Here is an 18,695-nt window from a genome sequence, read left to right as displayed (position 1 = left end):
CCGCCTCGGGCCCATCCGCGGCCCTTCAACGCCGGCCATGCAACCCGCTTCCCTCAGGGCCAGCTCGGCCGCGGATCCTGCCAGCGCCGCCAGCACCCGACCCACCACGGTCAGGTGACAACCTCAGAACCGCCTCCGCCCCCTGAGCGCCCATTGGACGCCGGACTCTGATGACGTCCACGCTACCCCTCAGTTTCCTCCCTGCGCGGCGCCTTCGCCTTCTGCCTTGTGCGCATGCGTCGCTCTCTCTCCTCCCTCCCCCCACTTTTTCTCAGGTACTGGGGCAGCGCGTCGTCTTGGCTCCGAGCGTCTCCCGCGAGCGTCCCTTCGCCTGTGGTTCGAGGTTCTCCCGCCAAAAGGAAATTTTGTGAGCATGAGGCGTTTACCGCTCATTGTAGGGACAGTACAAACACATCAAATAAAAGAAACATTGGGTTGCTGTGAGTTTTCCGGGCTGTATGACCATGTTCCAGAAGCATTCTCTCCTGACGTCTCGTCCGTATGTATGGCAGGCATCCGCAGAGGTTGTAAGGTCTGTTGGAAACTAAGCAAGAGGGGTTTATATATCTGGAAAGTCCAGGTTGGGAGGAAGAACTCTTGCCTGCTGGAGGCAAGTGTCAATGCAGCAATTGATCACCTTGATTAGTTTTTCAAGTTGCTCCCGACACATACACACAAATCCTTGATTAGAAATCCTAATCCTTGATTTCATGGTTTCTTCCATTCTCTTGAAATTGACCAGATACTTGAAGCTGCAAGGCTATTCAATTCTAATCAAGGATTTTTTGTGTATGTGTCAGGAGCAACTTGAGAAATTAATCAAGGTGCTCAATTGCAACATTCACACCTGCCTCAAACAGACAAGAGTTCTTTCTCTCACCCTGGACCTTCTACAGATATATGAACCCCACTTGCCTAGTTTCCAAGAGATCTCACAACCTCTGAGGATACCTGCCATAGATGTGGGTGAAATGTCAGGAGAGAATGCTTCTGGAACATTGCCATACAGCTTGGAAAACTCCAAGTGGGTTTTCTTGGCAAGATTTCTTCAGAAGAGGTTCACCATTGATGCAGCATTAAATACCACAATTCTTCAAAGGATCCCACAAAGGTGTCAACAGATTTAAATATTTTGTCTCAGGATTTTTTAATATTACAGTACTGGAACAGGATTGGGAGGAAAATAGCTTTATAAATAAGCACTACAGTTGTCCCGATCCTCAAACACTGCTTCATTTGGAAGAGTGCTGCACTCACAGAGCTCAGGCGGTGTATTTCAGTGTCAATGTCGACTTTTGTGGAGAGGTGGCTGCCAAGGTAGCGGAAATGGTCAACATTTTCTAACATTAAGCTGTATTTCTGGCATTGCAGAGGGATTGGCAGGTGACTGCTGGAAGAGCACTTTGGTTTTCTCGATGTTCAGTGAGAGGCTGAGCTTATGCCTGTGAAACATAGACTCTCTACAGACGTCACACTCAACTCCTGAAACGATTCCATCAGCGTTGCTTCCGAAAAATCCTGCAGATCTCTTGGGAAGATAGGCGGACAAATGTCAGGTGCTAGAAGCAAAGACCACCAGCATTGAACTGATGCTCCTACGCCATCAACTCTGCTGTACTGGCCACGTCATCAGAATGCCAGATCACCATCTCCCAAAGCAGTTACTGTACTCCCAACTCAAGGGTGGAAAATGGAATGTTGGTGGACAGGAAAAGAGATTTAAAGCTAAACTTAAAAACTGTGGCATAGACACCAAGAACTGGGAAGCCCTTGCCCTTGAGCTCTCTAGCTGGAGGTCAGCTGTGACCAGTAGCGCTGTGGAATTTGAAGCGCGGATGGAGGACGAAAGGGAGAAACATGCCAAGAAGAAGGCATGTCATGCCAACCCTGACGAGGACCGCCTTCCACCCAGAAACAGATGTCCTCACTGTGGTAGAACATGCAGGTCAAGAATAGGATTCCACAGTTACCTACGTATTGTGAGGGTTTGTAAAAAGATACCATGATGGAATGAGTTAACTGAAAAGGTATGTGGCAACAGCTGATTGGCTGAGCCAGCCAGGAGCCAGAATTCTGATTGGCTGCTGTCTCTAGCTTGCTGTAGAGAGAAACAGTTTTAACTGACACTTTCATCTCGAAGAGGGAGGAGAGCAACTGACTGAAAATGGTTAGGAAGGAAATGGCTGCCATACTCTCTGAAGCCTGATTATTTATAAGGCAAATGAGGCGTATTTAAAGGGACTGTTTATACCTATATTCTCTGTGTGAATTCAGAAAGACTGTTATATATATTGTTGCCTGTTTGAACTTTTGAACTGAAGTAAAGATACTGTTACTTTGTTGCACAAGCCTGAGTGACATTTTTGATTTATCTTGATTCAGAAACTGTGGTAAAGCTTCTATTTATTTATTTCTACAACCGTCAACATGTATCCACCGCCACGACACTACATTTGGAAGGCCATCATACTCAGACAACAAGGGATTGCCTAAGTATGTAAGTAAGTAAGTACTGGAAACATAATAAAAGCAGTGACTTCTACTCACACTCTTTTCCATAGTTATTTCAGATGTTGGAATCTTTTTTCTTCTGGGTGGTCATCATTTCCCAAATTTCTCACCAAGCTTTCCATTTCCAGGGTTGGTTTCATTCACAAAATTTGGCTTAGAAAATGAAGCTTGTACTTCACTGGCTTTCTTCCAGTTTCCATTAGTGAGAATTTATCAGTTTATACTGCTTTGACAAACATATGCTGCTAATGGTAGAAAACAAATATGCTTGAGCTAATTAGGAGAAATATTAATAATTCAGCTGTTTTTCTTGGAGTGACATTTGATTCTGCTGTAATTAGTGTGTTTATTTCTAAACCCTTTCTGTGAAAAACCAAAATATTCTCAGTTGGATCCAAAATGTGGCTCTGGGTTTATGCCAATTATATTTCTAAATATCTGAAGTGGTTTTATATATTGTTATTTTTTAACTGAATAAAGGAAAAAAATAATGTATTTCCATTGGTTTCCCTGCTTCAACTGGCACCTATTCCTTCCTCTCTTAAATTATACATAGTTTTGGCATGAATGTTTATTAACCGAATCTTATTATTACTACTAGTAGATCATTGCCATACATAAAATATTCCAAGGAAAGGTCTTTAAAACTTCAGCACATACTTGTTTAAAAAGGCAGAAATGAGAGAAGCAGCACATTGCAGGTGGATTGGGATTAACACCTAAAAACATCCCAAAAAGGATGAATTGTTTCTTCTGCAAGCACCTAAGAGCAGCATGCTTAACATCAAAAATATTCAATTTTTTAAAATAAGCCTTGAACTTTGGTTTTATGACATTTTTACAATCCTCGTGGTTTTCTGGGGCAGAAAATTATCCCTTGAGTACACTGAAATTGTTCACATCATTCTAACTCAGTAGAACCACTGATTATTTGAATAAAATATTGTAAAATCAAAGCTGCAGTTAAAACAGACTGAACCAAAAGATACAGGAGCAAGAGGGAAATTGGTGATCTCTGAGATGTAATGCTGCATAATCTTTAGTATGCCATTCAAGCACATTTTCCCAATTTCTCATTCATCATATACCTGCTTTCCTTCAAAGCTGTAACAGTCAGCATTTGGATTCCCCAATCCTACACAATAAAATATGTTGTGTTTTCCCCTCAAACATGTTTTTTTATCAGCATCGTTTGGAGGAGATGAAAAAATTGCTTTTTAGTTGTTACTTTGCTTGCAGTTTCTCAAGTTGCTCCTGACATGAAAAAAATTGTTACTTGTACTGTATTAAGAGGGTTGAGAATTAGAAACTGGCAAACCAACATCAATTCACTCGGAGATCATGATGTGCGTCTACATTGTAGAATGAATGCAGTTTGAAACCACTTTAACTTGTATGGCTCAATGGTATGGAATCCTGGGAACTGAAGTTTTGCAAAGCCTTTTTTAACCTCCTCTGACAAAGAGTGGCGTTGCCTCACCAAAATCCAAATCCCAGGATTTCATAGAATTGAGCCATGGCAATCAAAGTAGTGTCGCACTGCATTAATTCTACAATGTCGATGCATACTATGCTGAACCCTGTTTTTTTTTTAAGAGTTTTATACAGCAGCATATTTTAAATAGAATATCATAATAATCTTAGAATGATTATAATATGATACCAAATAAATAACACTCTGATGAAACACGTGGTGCTGGTGAGAATATTCACTCCTGTTTCCCATTTAAAGGTGAACTGCCAGCGGAGGGAGCTCAAGTCCTTCAGTGCTATGAAATCCAACCATGAATGGAAGAGATGCTAGGACTAAGATCCAAAGATTAATGAGTAAGTTAATGTCCCCAGCATTTGAGACGAACAGTTATGTTTACATTATGTTGTAGAAGCACATTTTTTCCATCCTGTTGAAGGAAGTACGCATGTTCAGTTCTTCCAGCATAAAAAGGAGAAAGAAAATCGGAGGATAAAAAAAATATATCAGGCACCACCTTTAAGACTAATTGGTTTTTATTTTGACATGACCTTTCCTGGATATACTCTCCAAGGATATTCAGGTCCCTAGCTGAACATGCTAATGGATTATGAATTAGGAGTGAAACTGATAAATCCATTGTTTTATTCTTCCCTCCAGGCATTTCCACATAATAATTAAGCTGGTGCTTGCATAATTTTATATACAGTAGTATACTTTTTTATGAACATTTTTTTATACTTCATGATCCATGAGCATATTTAGCTAGGGAGCCCAGTTAAACAAGAAAACCTCAGATTTCACTACTAATATGTGAAATTATTACCCAAATCAATGTCCAGTCTATAAGAAAAAAATTACTATGTTCCCTTGGATTTTTTTTTATTTCATTTGTATGCTACCTTTCCCCTAGAGTGGGTCCCAAGATGGCGCCCAGATTTTTAAAAAATGGCTTACAAATCTTGTGTATCTTCTGTTTTATTCTGCGTGGAGTATTTATATACAATCATAATTCTTGAATCCACTGTCGAGTTCATATTGAGAAATGCAATAAATTCCTTAAAGTAAACCACATTTTTTCTCTTTTTACTGTTGAGTTGTTATGTTACTTTGTGGTTTTTGCTGATAAGACACGCAGCACAAATAAAGACATGGCTCTAGAATGAGACAGCAAAACGGCTTCAATTTTGTGGACTGAAGTTTCAGAACAAAGATAGAGATCAGTAGCTGAAAGCTCATATAAAAAGCCCCAGTTTCACCATGACTGTGCTGTTACGATGCATGCAAGAATTACTTTTTATCCTTGAAAGCACAGGGATAATGAGGTTTTCTTTCAAAAAAGTCATTGAAGCATTTGCAACACACACCAGATTAAATTACAATGCCTGATCTCTGGAAAGGGTTTTGAAAGTCCAGCATAGAACACAGTGGATGCTATTTATCTATGGCAAGGGCAGATGAATGGGAGGCAAAGAGAGCAGTCAAACTTTGGAACATGGTTTTCCTTTTGCTGGGTTGGGACACTCTTTCATGAAATCGGCAGTTGTTAGGCTGTGACCTGTCCCTACAGAGTTTTTCACTGTAAGCGCTAAGTGTGCATGATGCAGATGAATAGAGGTCCATGCTGCAAATGCTCTTATCTGTCTGATCTTGTCTTCATCTTACAGTGGGGTGCTGTAAGTGGATGTCGACTTCCATTGCATCCCACACTCTGACCATTGTAAAATAAGAACAGGAAAATTGTTTATATCAGGTCTGCTATGATATCACATCGTTCTCGGGGAATAGTCAATTTCTGGAGCAGTATATGATGTGCCATCATAATATTCCTCCCTGACCCATTTTTGTCCTGCCAACAACCTGCCACATTTTACCTCTTCTGTAGGCATATCTGAGTTGGAAGAATTGGTATGACAGCAGTGTTTCACCACTGTAAATCATGTAGTCAGAGCTTGGAAAAACTAGTTAGAATTACAGCTTCCAGAATTCCTGCATCCAGCATGGCCCTTCATCTGGAGTATCTTCAGTATAGATTGGTTAGTCAAGGTGTCATAAAATAAGCAGAAAATATGAAAACTATCTTGTCTGATTTGGTATTTTCTGCTGGCGAAGCACCATTTGTTGGGCTACAACATCTCTGTAGGTTCAGAGAAGGATCCTCATGGCATTGACTGGCATGTTAGTCTACAATATGTGCATTTTTAGCATGCAGATATTATCTATGCTGCAGAGTTGTTTGTCAATAAATGCATACTTCTTATCTTTTTACATGAATACCTATTTACACATATTTTAAATGTCTCAAAGTTCTGTGTGTTTCTCTTCATTTCTATAACAGCCAACTGTAGAGGAAATGAGGCAACATAAAAATAGAAACTGCTGACTGAATTCCCATTATGTTTTTCTGGACTCTTTCTGTTTTTGAGAGATTGGCTTTGAAGAATTACTACAGTTAACGGTCCACCACTCCTGGTCAGATTTCACATTGATGATGCATTTCAGAATAGACTCTTATCTGATGTCTTGACAGAAAGTAATTGATCTTTGCAACTTACATAAGTCCAGCTTTTTCTTAACTGGTGAACCTTTGTTGTTATGAACTACATTACAATGGTAACATTTCTGGAAGGAAAATGTTGTTTTCTGAAATGTGTTTAAGCAGATTGAATGATACAAAACACAGGTGGGAAAAACAAGATATTGGCTCTTTTCACAACAATGCACAATTACATCATAAGCACATCTTTAAGTGAATGCCTTCATTCCACATAGAATAGCATGGCTTCTATCTGCTATTTATTTATTTACATACTTATTTACTATCTCACAAGCTCCTGGTTGTAGAAAGTGTCGCTGTTGATGTAACAAAGCTGCCACAGCAGGAAACAGCACCAGTGCACCCTTGGCAAAATGAGGGGAGGAGTTATCTTCCACTTGCTCACAAGTAAACCACCCCTACTCACTCCAAGAAACTTAGAAGGAAAGAAGCTTAGACTGTCCCAGTAGCTGAAAAGAAACACCACAAGTGGTGGCATGATGGAGAGAGATAGCACATTCACCTGTGTATACATAGTCCCAGGGTGTTTTTATTTTGTGGAGGGGGTGTGTGTCACTGTTTTGACAAAAAATATTTTGACTTATACACAAGTATATATGGTAGCCTGCAGCTGTATAAAGCAATGCTGACCCTTCCATTGTTGGACTGAGGTTCCCACTAGCGTCAGCTGGCATGGCCAGAGATCTTGGATAATAGGAATTGTAGTACAATATCTGGAGAACCATACATTCTCCAATGTTTTCATAAATATTTAACTCATTGTAAGTTCAATTGCTTATATTGGGCTCTGTATCTGAGTAAAGGTACTTAGGACTGGGTTCCTTGGCTTACTCATTTATGGATGCACAGCAAGGTAGCATCAATGTATTCTGAAACAGGAATTGGAAGTATCCTCACAGAAAAATAATCCCAATGATCTTTCCATTATTATTTTCCCTCAATTCTTCATTGCTTCTGAAAGAAAAAGTATTTATTGAATGTCCTTTTCTTATATGATTATTTTTTATTGTTGTATGACTTTCAACTTTCTTGAAAACTTCCTTGGTTCTAGACTGGTATTGAATAATACTTAAAATAGAAAGGTGCATCAATACGTAAAAAGCTCCAGAGATCAAACCAAAATAGTCATTTTGTTTGTTCAGCTGCACATGTCTGAGCTCACTGCCTATCTAGTGTATTTATAAGTCACTCCACTTAAAACTGCTTATCTTTTCTAGCTATGAGTTTTTAATACCGCTAACCAAAAAATTACCTTTCACAAACCTATAGCAGTGTGATTTTGACCCAAATAATATTAGGATAGTTTTTATTTGGCTGATGCTGGGGGGTAAAGATGAAAACACATATCATGATTTATCTCACATTTTCATGTTCCATGGATCCAGCAGTGGCATCGACACACACTCATAGGCAATGGAAGCTGGTGACTCCAATTTCAGAGAGACATTTAATCTACTCTGGTATTTAGTATGAACTTTAAAAACCCTATCTGGGCTTGAGTCTATTTGGGGGAATAGGTTCTAAAACTTTGAATAGCTAAAGAATGAACACATCACTCCACTGACAACGGAGTCACTCTTTTCCTATTTGTGTCCCCTACCAACTCCAGGCCCTACTCCTTCAGTCAGCCAAGGTTGACAACCCCGAGCTGGCCAGACTTGATACCTTCAAACCAGTGAAGTCAGGAAGCGTGGCGAAAACTAGGTCAAACACCTATGAATTTGAGGCCTTCATGCCTGTGACAGCCTCTTGATTTTGAACCTGTGCCAGCACTGGGATAGACTCTGACCATTTAAAAGTTCAATTATACTGATCTGCATGTACTTAGCAGGAGTATCTGTTTAGGGAATGAAGTACCAGGCTCTTGGCCAGAGCGATGATCCATTCGTTTTTCCATTAGGTGACATCTTGAGGAAGTAGTCCAGGGTGATCAATATGAGAGGCTACAATACACCTCTAGCTGTTTTCTGGAGCAAGGCACCCAGTTGGCATTATCTTTACTAGTGCACCTTCTAGCTGGCTGCTGGTTGCCTTTTGTGCCCTCGCCCCCTGCCTGAAAATAACACACAGCAAGCATTTTCATTGCCACATTTTACACATGACAGGAAAAAGTGCACCAATGCATGATTGTCATTTTGCAAAAAAACAAAACAAAAAACATGTCATGTCTAGTTCTCCTATAACAACGCTAAGCAAAAGATGTGGTCAAGATTGGGGACCTAGGCTCAGCCAGTGTGACCAGTAGCAACAATGGCTGAAGGATTTTAAGATTTATAGTCCAAAAATTATTTTTCAAATCTCTGCATTATATTAGAAAGTTCACATAAAATTTGTAAGATGTTGCTGCTGTGTATCCTCAAGTCATTTTCGATTTATGAAGACTTTAAATGAACCTACCACAGATTTTTCGGGGGCTGCGAATGTGGACCAACCCAAGGTCAATCCATATGTTTCTACAGCCAAGCAGGGAATCAGAACCATAGTCTCCAGGGTTGTAAACCAGCACTGTTTACTGTTTATATTTAATCCTGTTTTAATGTTTGCATATTTTAATTTGTATGCTGATGCTTTTATGTGAAGCTGTTTTGAGTTTCCTTCGGGAGAGATAAAGAGGGATATAAATAATAATAATAACTAATAAATAATAATAAATAACAAATCAACTGCAAAAGGCCACCCTACTGGAATCTGCTCGCATCATCCGAAAATACATCACACAGTCCTAGACACTTGGGAAGTGTTTGATTTGTGATTTTGTGATACGAAATCCAGCATATCTATCTTGTTTGCTGTGTCATAATAAAATAATAATCAAACCACTACACCACACTGGCTCCACTGTAAGATACATTTGTGAAACTATAAGATGAAAATGTATATAAGCCTTCATTCTATAAATTAAGCTTCTAAACATGTGTAGGGAAATAATGTTTGTAATAGCAGAATCTCACTTTTCACATTTTGGAATAAATATGTAAATGTGTCAGTGAACATCACTATACATATACATTCATTAAAATGCACAGTGTTGTTTATACTAAATACATTAAATTATAACATTCAACTGACCTGCAAATCTTCAGTTAGTGACATCACTGGAGGGCAATGAGGTTGAGTGTGGTTTGGACAGGAAGTAGCTGGTGTAAGAAATATGCTTAGTGCTGAAAAACATCACAACACTTCACAACTTCCTTCTGAAGGGAACCAAAGCCAAGTAAACAATATGTCGCAATAACTTTTCATTGCTGAGGGAAGTGTAAAATTATATTTAATGCTAGAGCCTGTTTTTCATTACACTTTATTGATGGGTGATAGGCTGTATGATGTTGGAGGGGAACAGGACATTTATGCGTGTTTGGGGTAGAGGATTGTAGGGGAAGAAAGGACCAAAGTCCATTGTGCTGTGGCTAGGCTGTGGTTGAATTATATATGTTGGTTTGGGAAACTGGCCGGAGGGGGGGGGGGGGCATTTCCTATCATGATTGTAAGCCACTGGGACATGCTTGAAACCATTGGAAGTGATGTCATTTCACTTTTATATTCTTTTTTGGCCAAAATCCCCCTCCATACTTTTATTTTCAGAGCTCCAAGAGTTGTGTAGGAGATAGTAGAAACTGGCAACAGGCTGGAACTCTAGGAAAGAACTTGGCAGAATTCTGCATAGCACTACTTCACACTGCAATGTTTTGTTATGGCTCCCATTTCTTAAAAGTTATGTTCATTTTCCCTGAAAAGAATTTGCATTGTGAATCTTGACAAATATTTCTAGATTATACAGTATTTCTAGAACAACCACTAAACTATCAAAATATTGTGTCCTTTCCTTTTCCCCCAAATCCAGCTATACAAAATGGGCTCGTCACTTGTGTATCTGGCACAATCAGCACTGCCTAAGGGCACTTCCACTCTGTCCTTTATCCCAGGATCTGATCCCAGATTACCTGCTTTAAACTGGAATATGAGTCCCCGCTGCGAGATAACCTGGGATAAACAGATAATCTGGGATCAGATCCTGGGATGTAGGAGCAGTGTGGAAGGGCCCTTTGTCACATCCTTACTGTTTGAAACAGTTTAGAAAAACATACAGTTTTTGATACTTTTGGAAGAGAAAACTAAGACATGAAGCATGGGAGAGAGGGGTAGAGCCCTTCCATGAAATTTCCTAGGATGACTTGTCTTTAATAACCAAGCTTTTACATGTGAGGCACACCCAGATTTGGGCCTTTGACATCTCAAAAATAGACATCTGTGCCTGTTTGCTGACCTTCAATATGCATTGTCAAGACTTCAGTGGAGAAATGTTGTGTGGGCCAAAATTAAAATGAGGCGAGCCAGTAATTTTGGTAGCATTTACTTTCCAGCGCAAGTGCCTTATTTGTAAAATAATAAAAATCATTGCACCTAAATTTTACCAGTATTTGAAGTTTATATGAATTTGACTGAAAAGAAGAGGCAACAACAGTATTCTTTTGCAGCTATCCTTATTAGCAGTGCTATTATCACTGGTCAGATAGGCCTGCTATTATAAATAGTAGTTGTGGTTATACAGAAGGGGTGCTACCTAACTGGCATTACCACTGTAAATCAAGGTTGGTTTCCAGTCTATATCAGAAGAAATTATGATAAAATGCTTATCAGTCGGGTAGGTTTGTAGCATGGATAGGGCCAGTATAGATAGAGACAGCCTGGTGTAGTGGTTTGAGTGGATTCTGGGATCACTTCCTCAGTCAGCCATGGAAACCCTTCAGGTAACCTTGGGCAGGCTGCACTCATCCTAAGAGAAAGCAGTGACAAGCCTCCTTCAGCAAATCATGCGAAAAATAGTGATGGGTTCACCATAAAATAAGAAAAAACTTGAAGGCACACAGCACCAACTTCCTGGAAATAATAAAGGTTGCCTTTAGCACGTCCTAAATGTACTTTCTTTGGAACTTTTCAAGCAGTCTGGATGCCAAAACAGTGTGCCAAAATTGGCTTGAGAAAAGGCTGTCCTGGGATAATGAATTAGGTAAGTGTAGAAATTTGATACATGAGCTTGCAGAGTGCAGTGAGGCAGATTGAGCACTTTAGGGAAAAAAGAGACAAGTTCTGCTAATGAGAAAGAGATGGAGTTGAAAAGTGGCCAGAATGAAAAAAAGCAGAACAATGGCAACCGTTTGCTCAAAAACCTCCAAGAGTGAAAGATTTTATTTGACAGAAGGCAGTTTGGTTCATACTAATTTTTCACAAGATTGTGTATCCAAATGTACTATTATTATCACCACCATCATCATCGTTTTATTTCCCGACTTACCTTTCACAGAGATCCAAAGTGCCTACAATTCCCATCAACACCACTCAGCATGCCATAATAAGGAGTTGTGAATATTGCAATCCAAAACAGTGGGAAGCCTGAAGTTACCCAAGAAGTGTTTAAAATCAATAGGGTTAAAGTCAGCTATAATTAATTCTCCATTGATGATCTAAGGGATCAAGAACTAACAATAGCTGAATTGGAGTGCATTAGGCTACCAAAGCTATAACAATTTCAGACTGTTTACAATTTTAATAACATATAAAAGCATATTACACATTTTAAGTCAGAATGAAGAACCAATTTACAAGTTTAAAATGGTAGACAAATCAAGAAAATTCTAGAACAAAATAACTTTTACAATTGTCTTTTAATGAAAAAAATACTGTGTGAATAGAAATGGAAGTATAACAAAGAGTTTTCAGCTGATTTAGGAAAACAGTTATCACTAGTAGACGAAAGAATTACAGCGGTCTTTGTGTTAGGGCTTTTTTCTCCAAGGAAAATTCAAAATCAGGATATAGGTAGGATAGTAATATTCTTATACCATAGACCTAAACACATTACACCAAAGGAAAACTATGTGGCCTCATCTGCACTGTTATATAATGCAGTTTCCAAATGCATTTCAACTGCATTGAAGTGGATTACATGAGTCTAGTCTACACTGAGATATTATCCAGTACAATGCAGTTGAACTGCATTCTCAAATTGCATTATATAGCAACATAGTTAAGGCCTTACTTTCAAGAGATGTGTTTGGGACTGGTAACCATGTAGTCCTAATCATTGGCCATGATAATATCTATGCTAGGAATTCCATATCCAAATTTCAATAGTTCTGATTCTAGCTACTTGTACTTAGGAATAAGTTCACCGACAATTAGCAGAACTCATTCATTCATTTAATTAAGTGTATGCAGAATTCTTGTTTGGAGTTGGGGAGTGTACCGAATATACTCACACATAAGTTGACCTCATGTATAAGTCAAGGGCAGATTTTGGGGGCAAAATTTTGGTATGGCCCATGGATAAGTTGAGGAGAATGCACCCAGCCATCTCCACCATTTTTCCACCCAAGGATTCAGAAAGGCTAGAAGTGGTACTGCGGTGGAGAGACTGGTAGGGTCAATGTATCCGAGTTTTATAGCTGTAGTAATGTGGTTCAGAAAAAGGTCAGCGCTAAGCACAACTACACATCTAACAGGCCGAGAGCTATTTTTCAAGCATACCTTTGCTTTATGTTTAATCATATGGTAGAACAATGTTGAAAGTGGTGTGCTGTGGTGCCAATCTTGTTTTTCATTATACATAAAAAATAAACTGTTTTTAATATTTGCTTTAAACTGTACTGTTGTTTAACTGTTTGTTTAGCTTTTGTAATATAAGATTTTAGGTAATTTCTATTTTAAATTATTGTAAGATGCCTTAGGTTCCCGTGATGGAAGAAAGGTGGAGTATAAAATAAGTGAATGAATTATGAACCCTCAAAAAGTTACAGCTAAGATTCCATGTGAAAAATCAGACTGGGCTGACTGCTATGTACGGTTTCAGTGTTCACACATCCCACTTGCTGCATAAATTCACAGTTAAGTCAACACAAAGGTATCCACAGGAAAGGCCAAGATTTCAATCTAATTTGCTTCTATTACCATGTTAAGGTTATGATTCTAAGCACTCTTCCTTTGGGAAAGAAATCATGGTATCAAAATAAAAACTGATCTCTCCCCACTCCACCTTGAAAAGATTGCTATGCCAGGCCATAATTATAGACCAACCAATTTCCAGAGTAATTAAACATCAATGGGACCTTTTTCCAATAGGAAATTTAAGAACAAGGAAAAGTCACCCTCTTTATTTAACACATTATAGTTATAGAAAAGAATTATCAATTGATGGTGCAGTCTTATAAAAGCACAATCAGGTGTACACAATCTAAAATGTGTATACAACGGCTATTTAAAGAAAATGATTCAGGTGCCATGTTACTTGTTTCCACTGTAATTTAGTGGACAATGGTCCTTTGGCATATAATGCCAGATAGATGAAGTAAAAGATTTTCTGTAGCCAAATGCGGGAAAGGAAGGACACTCCAATGTTTCTTGCAATAATGTTGCTCCTGCTGTATAACTTAATACTGCCCTATGCGTCACAACACTATTCATATTGCTTTTGAGTGTGCTTGAATCATTTTCAAACTGTTAAAAATATTTTTAGAAAGGAAATCAGATTCATTTCTATGTATAAAGGGGATCAATGAGCCTCCAATTATGCTACCCAAAATAAAATATCCATTATATAACAAAGACAATAACCATATTAAGCTAGGGACTGCCAGGCATTAAATCAAATTTAGACATGTACGTGTTCTATGTCTAAAGTGTACCAGCCTATTAAAGGGAACCTTTGAGGAAGGGAGGAAAATTGCCCAACATAAAAAAAGACCCTAGATTTGTCTTGGCCCAGATAGCTTCATCCAAAGTTATGATGATCCCTGTCTTTTTTGATACTGTATTCTAAGCTTCTCCAGCTGTTCAACACATTGTGTCTGGGCTAAGCTCAATGTCCGGTTCTCTTCTGTCAGGTCTGAATACTCCTTTGTTAGCCGAGCAGCGACCATGCTTTCCTTCTCAGCTTGATCTAGCCTAATGATCAGCTCCCTTCTGAAAAAGGAAAAGAAACAATAACATTTTAAAGGTACAATTTAATGTGCCAGGGTAATGTCACAGGTTGATGACAGATAGATACTTCAGCCTAGCTCTAAAATATTATGAACAGGAGGAGAAAATGTATTCATGCTAGTCTGTGAACTGTCCAGCAAAGCCAAGAAGGAAAAATCAGTTTGTTTTGTGGAAGGGGGGGTCACAAAGAGAAAGGAGTTGGTCCTTCCAATGCAAACAACCCAACAAAGTCAGCCAAATCTTTCTTAGGCTTGGAGATACCTCAGGGATGTAGCTATTTGGGAAATTATCCCCCAGTAAGAATTCTGTGACCCCATTAATCATTTCTTCACACACACACACACACACTGTTAAGGTTCACTGCAATAACATAAAATGTTCATTGAGTATTTAATTTTAGGCATCCAAGGGAAAGAAGCTGGCAAAGAGAATGGAATCACAACAAATAGAAGTGTTCTAGGTGTGAATGATTTTCAGTAGCTCAGGTTTTGCTATGCTAGAAATTTGAGGACTGAGAGAAAACTTCATTCATTATGCCCCACCTGCAAGTATATCTCTGAGACATCTCCAGATTCATTTCTGGGAAACTTTAATGCAATATGAGGTCCAGGAAATTTCAGCTTGCTTGGAATCAGCTGAAAGAGGCCATCCAGTCCATGCCTGTACCATGCAGGGAAAACACAATCAAAGCACTCCCAACAAATGGCCATCCAACATCTGCTTAAAAACCTTCAAAGAAAGAGATTATACCATACTAGGAACCTCAGTATTCTGCTGTCAAACAGCTCTTAGCATCAGAAAGTTCTTCCTAATGTTTAGGTGGAATCTCTTTTCCTCTAGTGTGAATCCATTGCTTCCTATTCAAGTCTCTGGAGCTGCAGAAAACAAGCTTGCCCTCTCCTCAATATGACATCCTTTCAAATATTTAAACATGGCTGTCATGCTTCCTCTCGGCCTTCTTTTCTCCAAGCTGAAAATACACAGCTCCCTTAGTTGTTCCTTATAGGGCTTGGTTTCCAAACCTTTGATCCTTTTGGTTGCCCTTCTCTGGACATGTCCCTGCTTGTCAATATTCCTCCTGAGTTGTGGTGCCCAGAACTGAACACGGTATTCCAGGTGAAGTCTAGCCAAAGCCTAATAGAGTGGCACTGTTTTTTACCTCAACACTTTACTACTACTGATGCAACTGACCACTAGAATCACATTAGGGGTTTTTAGCTGCTGCTTGTAATGGAAAAACATATTCTGATTCCCAAAGGGAGAGGAGGCAAATCTCACATAGTGTGCTGTATATATTTTGATGGGTAGTGGGGTTAGAAAAATAGAGAAGGAACCAGTTCTTTGTATTCACTTTACCTTTATCTTTCTAGGTGTTCTCTTTTCTTTCAACCCTGCTGCAAACCCATAATAATTCAGCCAGACTACACTTGCTATTATTGGAAATAGTCACAGAAACTTTGTGGTGGGGCAGGAAGGAGTAGCTCTTGTGTCTAGTCTATTTTTATCCATGTCATAGAAGACCAAAGCCAATGCTCATAAATTTTATGGTGATGGATTGATAGCGTGACAGATAGCTCTTGACAAATCACACCGATGAATCTGCAGTTCTTAACCAACATAGACAGGTGAAGCATCATCTATATAGGAAGACAAAGCTAAATATCTAGGGCTGTGCTTACATGAACTCTGATTCAAGAACACTGTGTTGTATTTGGAGCCAGCTGGACATAACCAACTGCCATCAAGATAGTTATCATAACAAGAATTGCTGCAGAGTGACCATCTAGGTCCTCACTCTGATCTTTCACAATAGTAATGGCTGTTTTGGGTGCAATTTGCCAATGGTGCTTCATAAATGATGGGATTCTATCTATGATGTTAGTTCCCCACCCCACCTTCCACCCCAGGACAACACAGGTTGGAGCAAAAAAACAAAAAAACAAGGAATTCAGCACAAATTCAGCACAAATTCTCACTTGAATTAAAGCATTTTTTTTTAAAAAAAGAATGATTTATGTTATATAACTCTAATAGCCAAGACGAATTCAAGTATTTGTTGTTGTGAGTACTGTCATCGTAGATTGTATTCCCCAATGAGAGCAATGCCTTGATATGTCAAAACCTCACCCAATGAGATGTTCCTCTCTTCCTTTTCTTAGACCCCTTGACATTCAATGATCCTTTATCTGTCACTGCCATTAGCAGGAGACCTTCTCTTTATGGCTCATTAAATTCCCCTAACGTTTAGCCTCTTTTTGAAGGGACTGTGGTATATGACATATGGGATTTGTCCCTTAGGGTAATCTTCACATATCAATATAGTATAAATATAATGTGAAATTTCCAGCTTGAGAGCTCTGGGCTGAAAATCATCCAAGAAAATGGCTGGAATGGTTTCCGAGTTGCTTGTGCTATATAGTAGTATAGTAAATAGCAAAAAAGCTATGGTAGTTCCATTATACGCTTCCACTTGCTTCCAAGCTGATTAGTACTGAGAAAAATCCAGTTGGTATTTGTGCATATGCATATGTGGTATTTGTGCATATGCATATGTGACAGAAAGAGCAAAAGCTTTAGCCTACTTGATCATGACTTGAAGACTTCAGGACAAATGGTGCTTCAGAATGACAATGAACAACGTTGAATATATTTCTCATCATCTAAATCTAAACCTGCCAAAGAGTGGTGTTGCAGCTAAAGATAATCAAAAACAAATGGACACAATGCCATTTTCTCCAGCTATATACAAAGTGAAATACATTTTGCCACAACTATCTTCCTTCCTTCAAATTCAGTTCATTGTGAATTCATTCTCATTATACATGCACATACGAGTTAGGTGGCCAAAATTAAACTTTAAATTAAATTTTATATGTTCCCCCTCCTATCAAGTGTGAGAGCCATTACTTTTCTAAATGTTCCTCCAGCCACAGCAAGAATATCCCTGTGGGCAGCAAAATCAGGCATTTCCAACTAGATGCCCCCCCCCCCACGAGGGTCTTCCTTCAGGGGCAAACCTATAATGGGCAACTTGGAAGTCCCTGAGCAGACTCAGAAGTGGAGTTGGTAGATCAAAGGACAACCTGGCAAAGTGGCACTACCTCCATCTTGTGCGACTGGAGCAGAACAAACAACTCTGCATCTTTATGCTTGCCCACAATGCCATGCCTCAGGCACAGAGGAAGAACTGTTTAAAGCTTCAGACAATGCAAACAATGTTGCTCATTTTTGGTCTAAAACTATGTAGCTGCTTTGATTTCCTTATTTTATCGGTTTTAATTTTTTAATTCAATGCTTTTTACACAAAATAAATAAAAAATCGCAAAGGGTAGCTGATTATCACTGAAATTGTCACATTTTTCCTTTCTAGCTGGTTCAACAATATTTAACTATGTGGATGAGGGTTCGACTCTAAAATCAATTTCAGACAACCTAGTTATCATATGATAGTAACAGTTATCACATGATACATATGTTGGTTGACTTACATGTTTTTAGAAAGTACTAAGGAAATTCTGGTATGCATTTATATTACTTTTTCTAATCAATCCCATGGCAGTTTTAAAGTTTCTTTATGCTATTTCCTGTTTTTAAAAAATCTGTTTATCCCATGTGATGCCATTATATTCACCATTCCTATTTACAATATAACTCCAGCAGCAATTCCTTTTATCATGGAAGGAAGCAGATAAATATGCTTTCCTAGTAAAGAATTCAAAGTATTTCACAAAACTACAAATCCTAGTATTTCATAGAAGGAAGTGGTATCAAGCTATGATACTTATATAGTGTGGCTACCATTCAGGATTATGCCCACACTCTCGGGGGCTTTTCATGCTACATGATTATAGTATTATGATTCTACTTTGCTTATAGAATCCTGGGATTTAAGAGCTGTGGAAATATACTAAGAATTCTTGGTAAGAGACAACTCTAGTGTCCACCAAATTATAACCTAAAACTTCTATAGGATGTAGCCATAGCAGATAAAGTGAAATCATAGTGTGTTATAGTATGTGAAAAGATCCCTGACCTGAGGAAATACAGAAGACGAGAAGACATCAGTGATCAATAACTTCAGTTTAGTCTTTTCCAGGGGACCACCAGCCTTCAAAATCCTCCAGCCAGAAGGGAGAATAAATTTTCCAAGTTTTTACAAAGTGTTTTTCTGATTTAATATCC

At 38.8% G+C, this 18,695-nt stretch overlaps 2 protein-coding genes and 1 long non-coding RNA gene across 5 annotated transcripts in view; 1 reads left to right on the top strand and 2 right to left on the bottom strand.

Moving 5' to 3' along the window:
- The window catches only part of bach1 (BTB domain and CNC homolog 1), a 28,572-nt gene extending 28,422 nt beyond the window's left edge, over positions 1 to 150 (bottom strand). Inside the window, exon 1 of one of the 2 annotated variants that reach the window (XM_003219062.4) lies at positions 1 to 150. The gene's annotated coding sequence lies outside the window, so the exon portion shown is untranslated. The other variant, XM_008107622.3, reaches the window with a different exon arrangement.
- On the top strand, positions 98 to 5,051 carry LOC134297458 (uncharacterized). The gene is made up of 2 exons (XR_010004211.1): positions 98 to 367; positions 1,372 to 5,051. It is a non-coding gene; the product is annotated as an uncharacterized LOC134297458 (long non-coding RNA).
- Positions 5,052 to 12,183: 7,132 nt separating this feature from the next.
- map3k7cl (MAP3K7 C-terminal like) overlaps positions 12,184 to 18,695 on the bottom strand; it is a 38,477-nt gene continuing 31,965 nt past the window's right edge. The window contains exons 5-6 of one of the 2 annotated variants that reach the window (XM_008107623.3): positions 15,056 to 15,173; positions 14,375 to 14,495 (exon numbers count right to left, since the gene is read on the bottom strand). In XM_008107623.3, the coding sequence (XP_008105830.1) occupies positions 14,478 to 14,495; positions 15,056 to 15,173 (136 nt within the window). In that variant the 3' untranslated portion in view covers positions 14,375 to 14,477. Of the gene's footprint in view, positions 14,496 to 15,055; positions 15,174 to 18,695 lie in introns of both variants that reach the window. The other variant, XM_003219063.4, reaches the window with a different exon arrangement.

This window comes from Anolis carolinensis, chromosome 3 (assembly GCF_035594765.1).
Source record: "Anolis carolinensis isolate JA03-04 chromosome 3, rAnoCar3.1.pri, whole genome shotgun sequence".
Lineage (NCBI taxonomy): Eukaryota > Metazoa > Chordata > Lepidosauria > Squamata > Dactyloidae > Anolis > Anolis carolinensis.
This window is presented reverse-complemented; position numbering and strand designations above follow the sequence as displayed.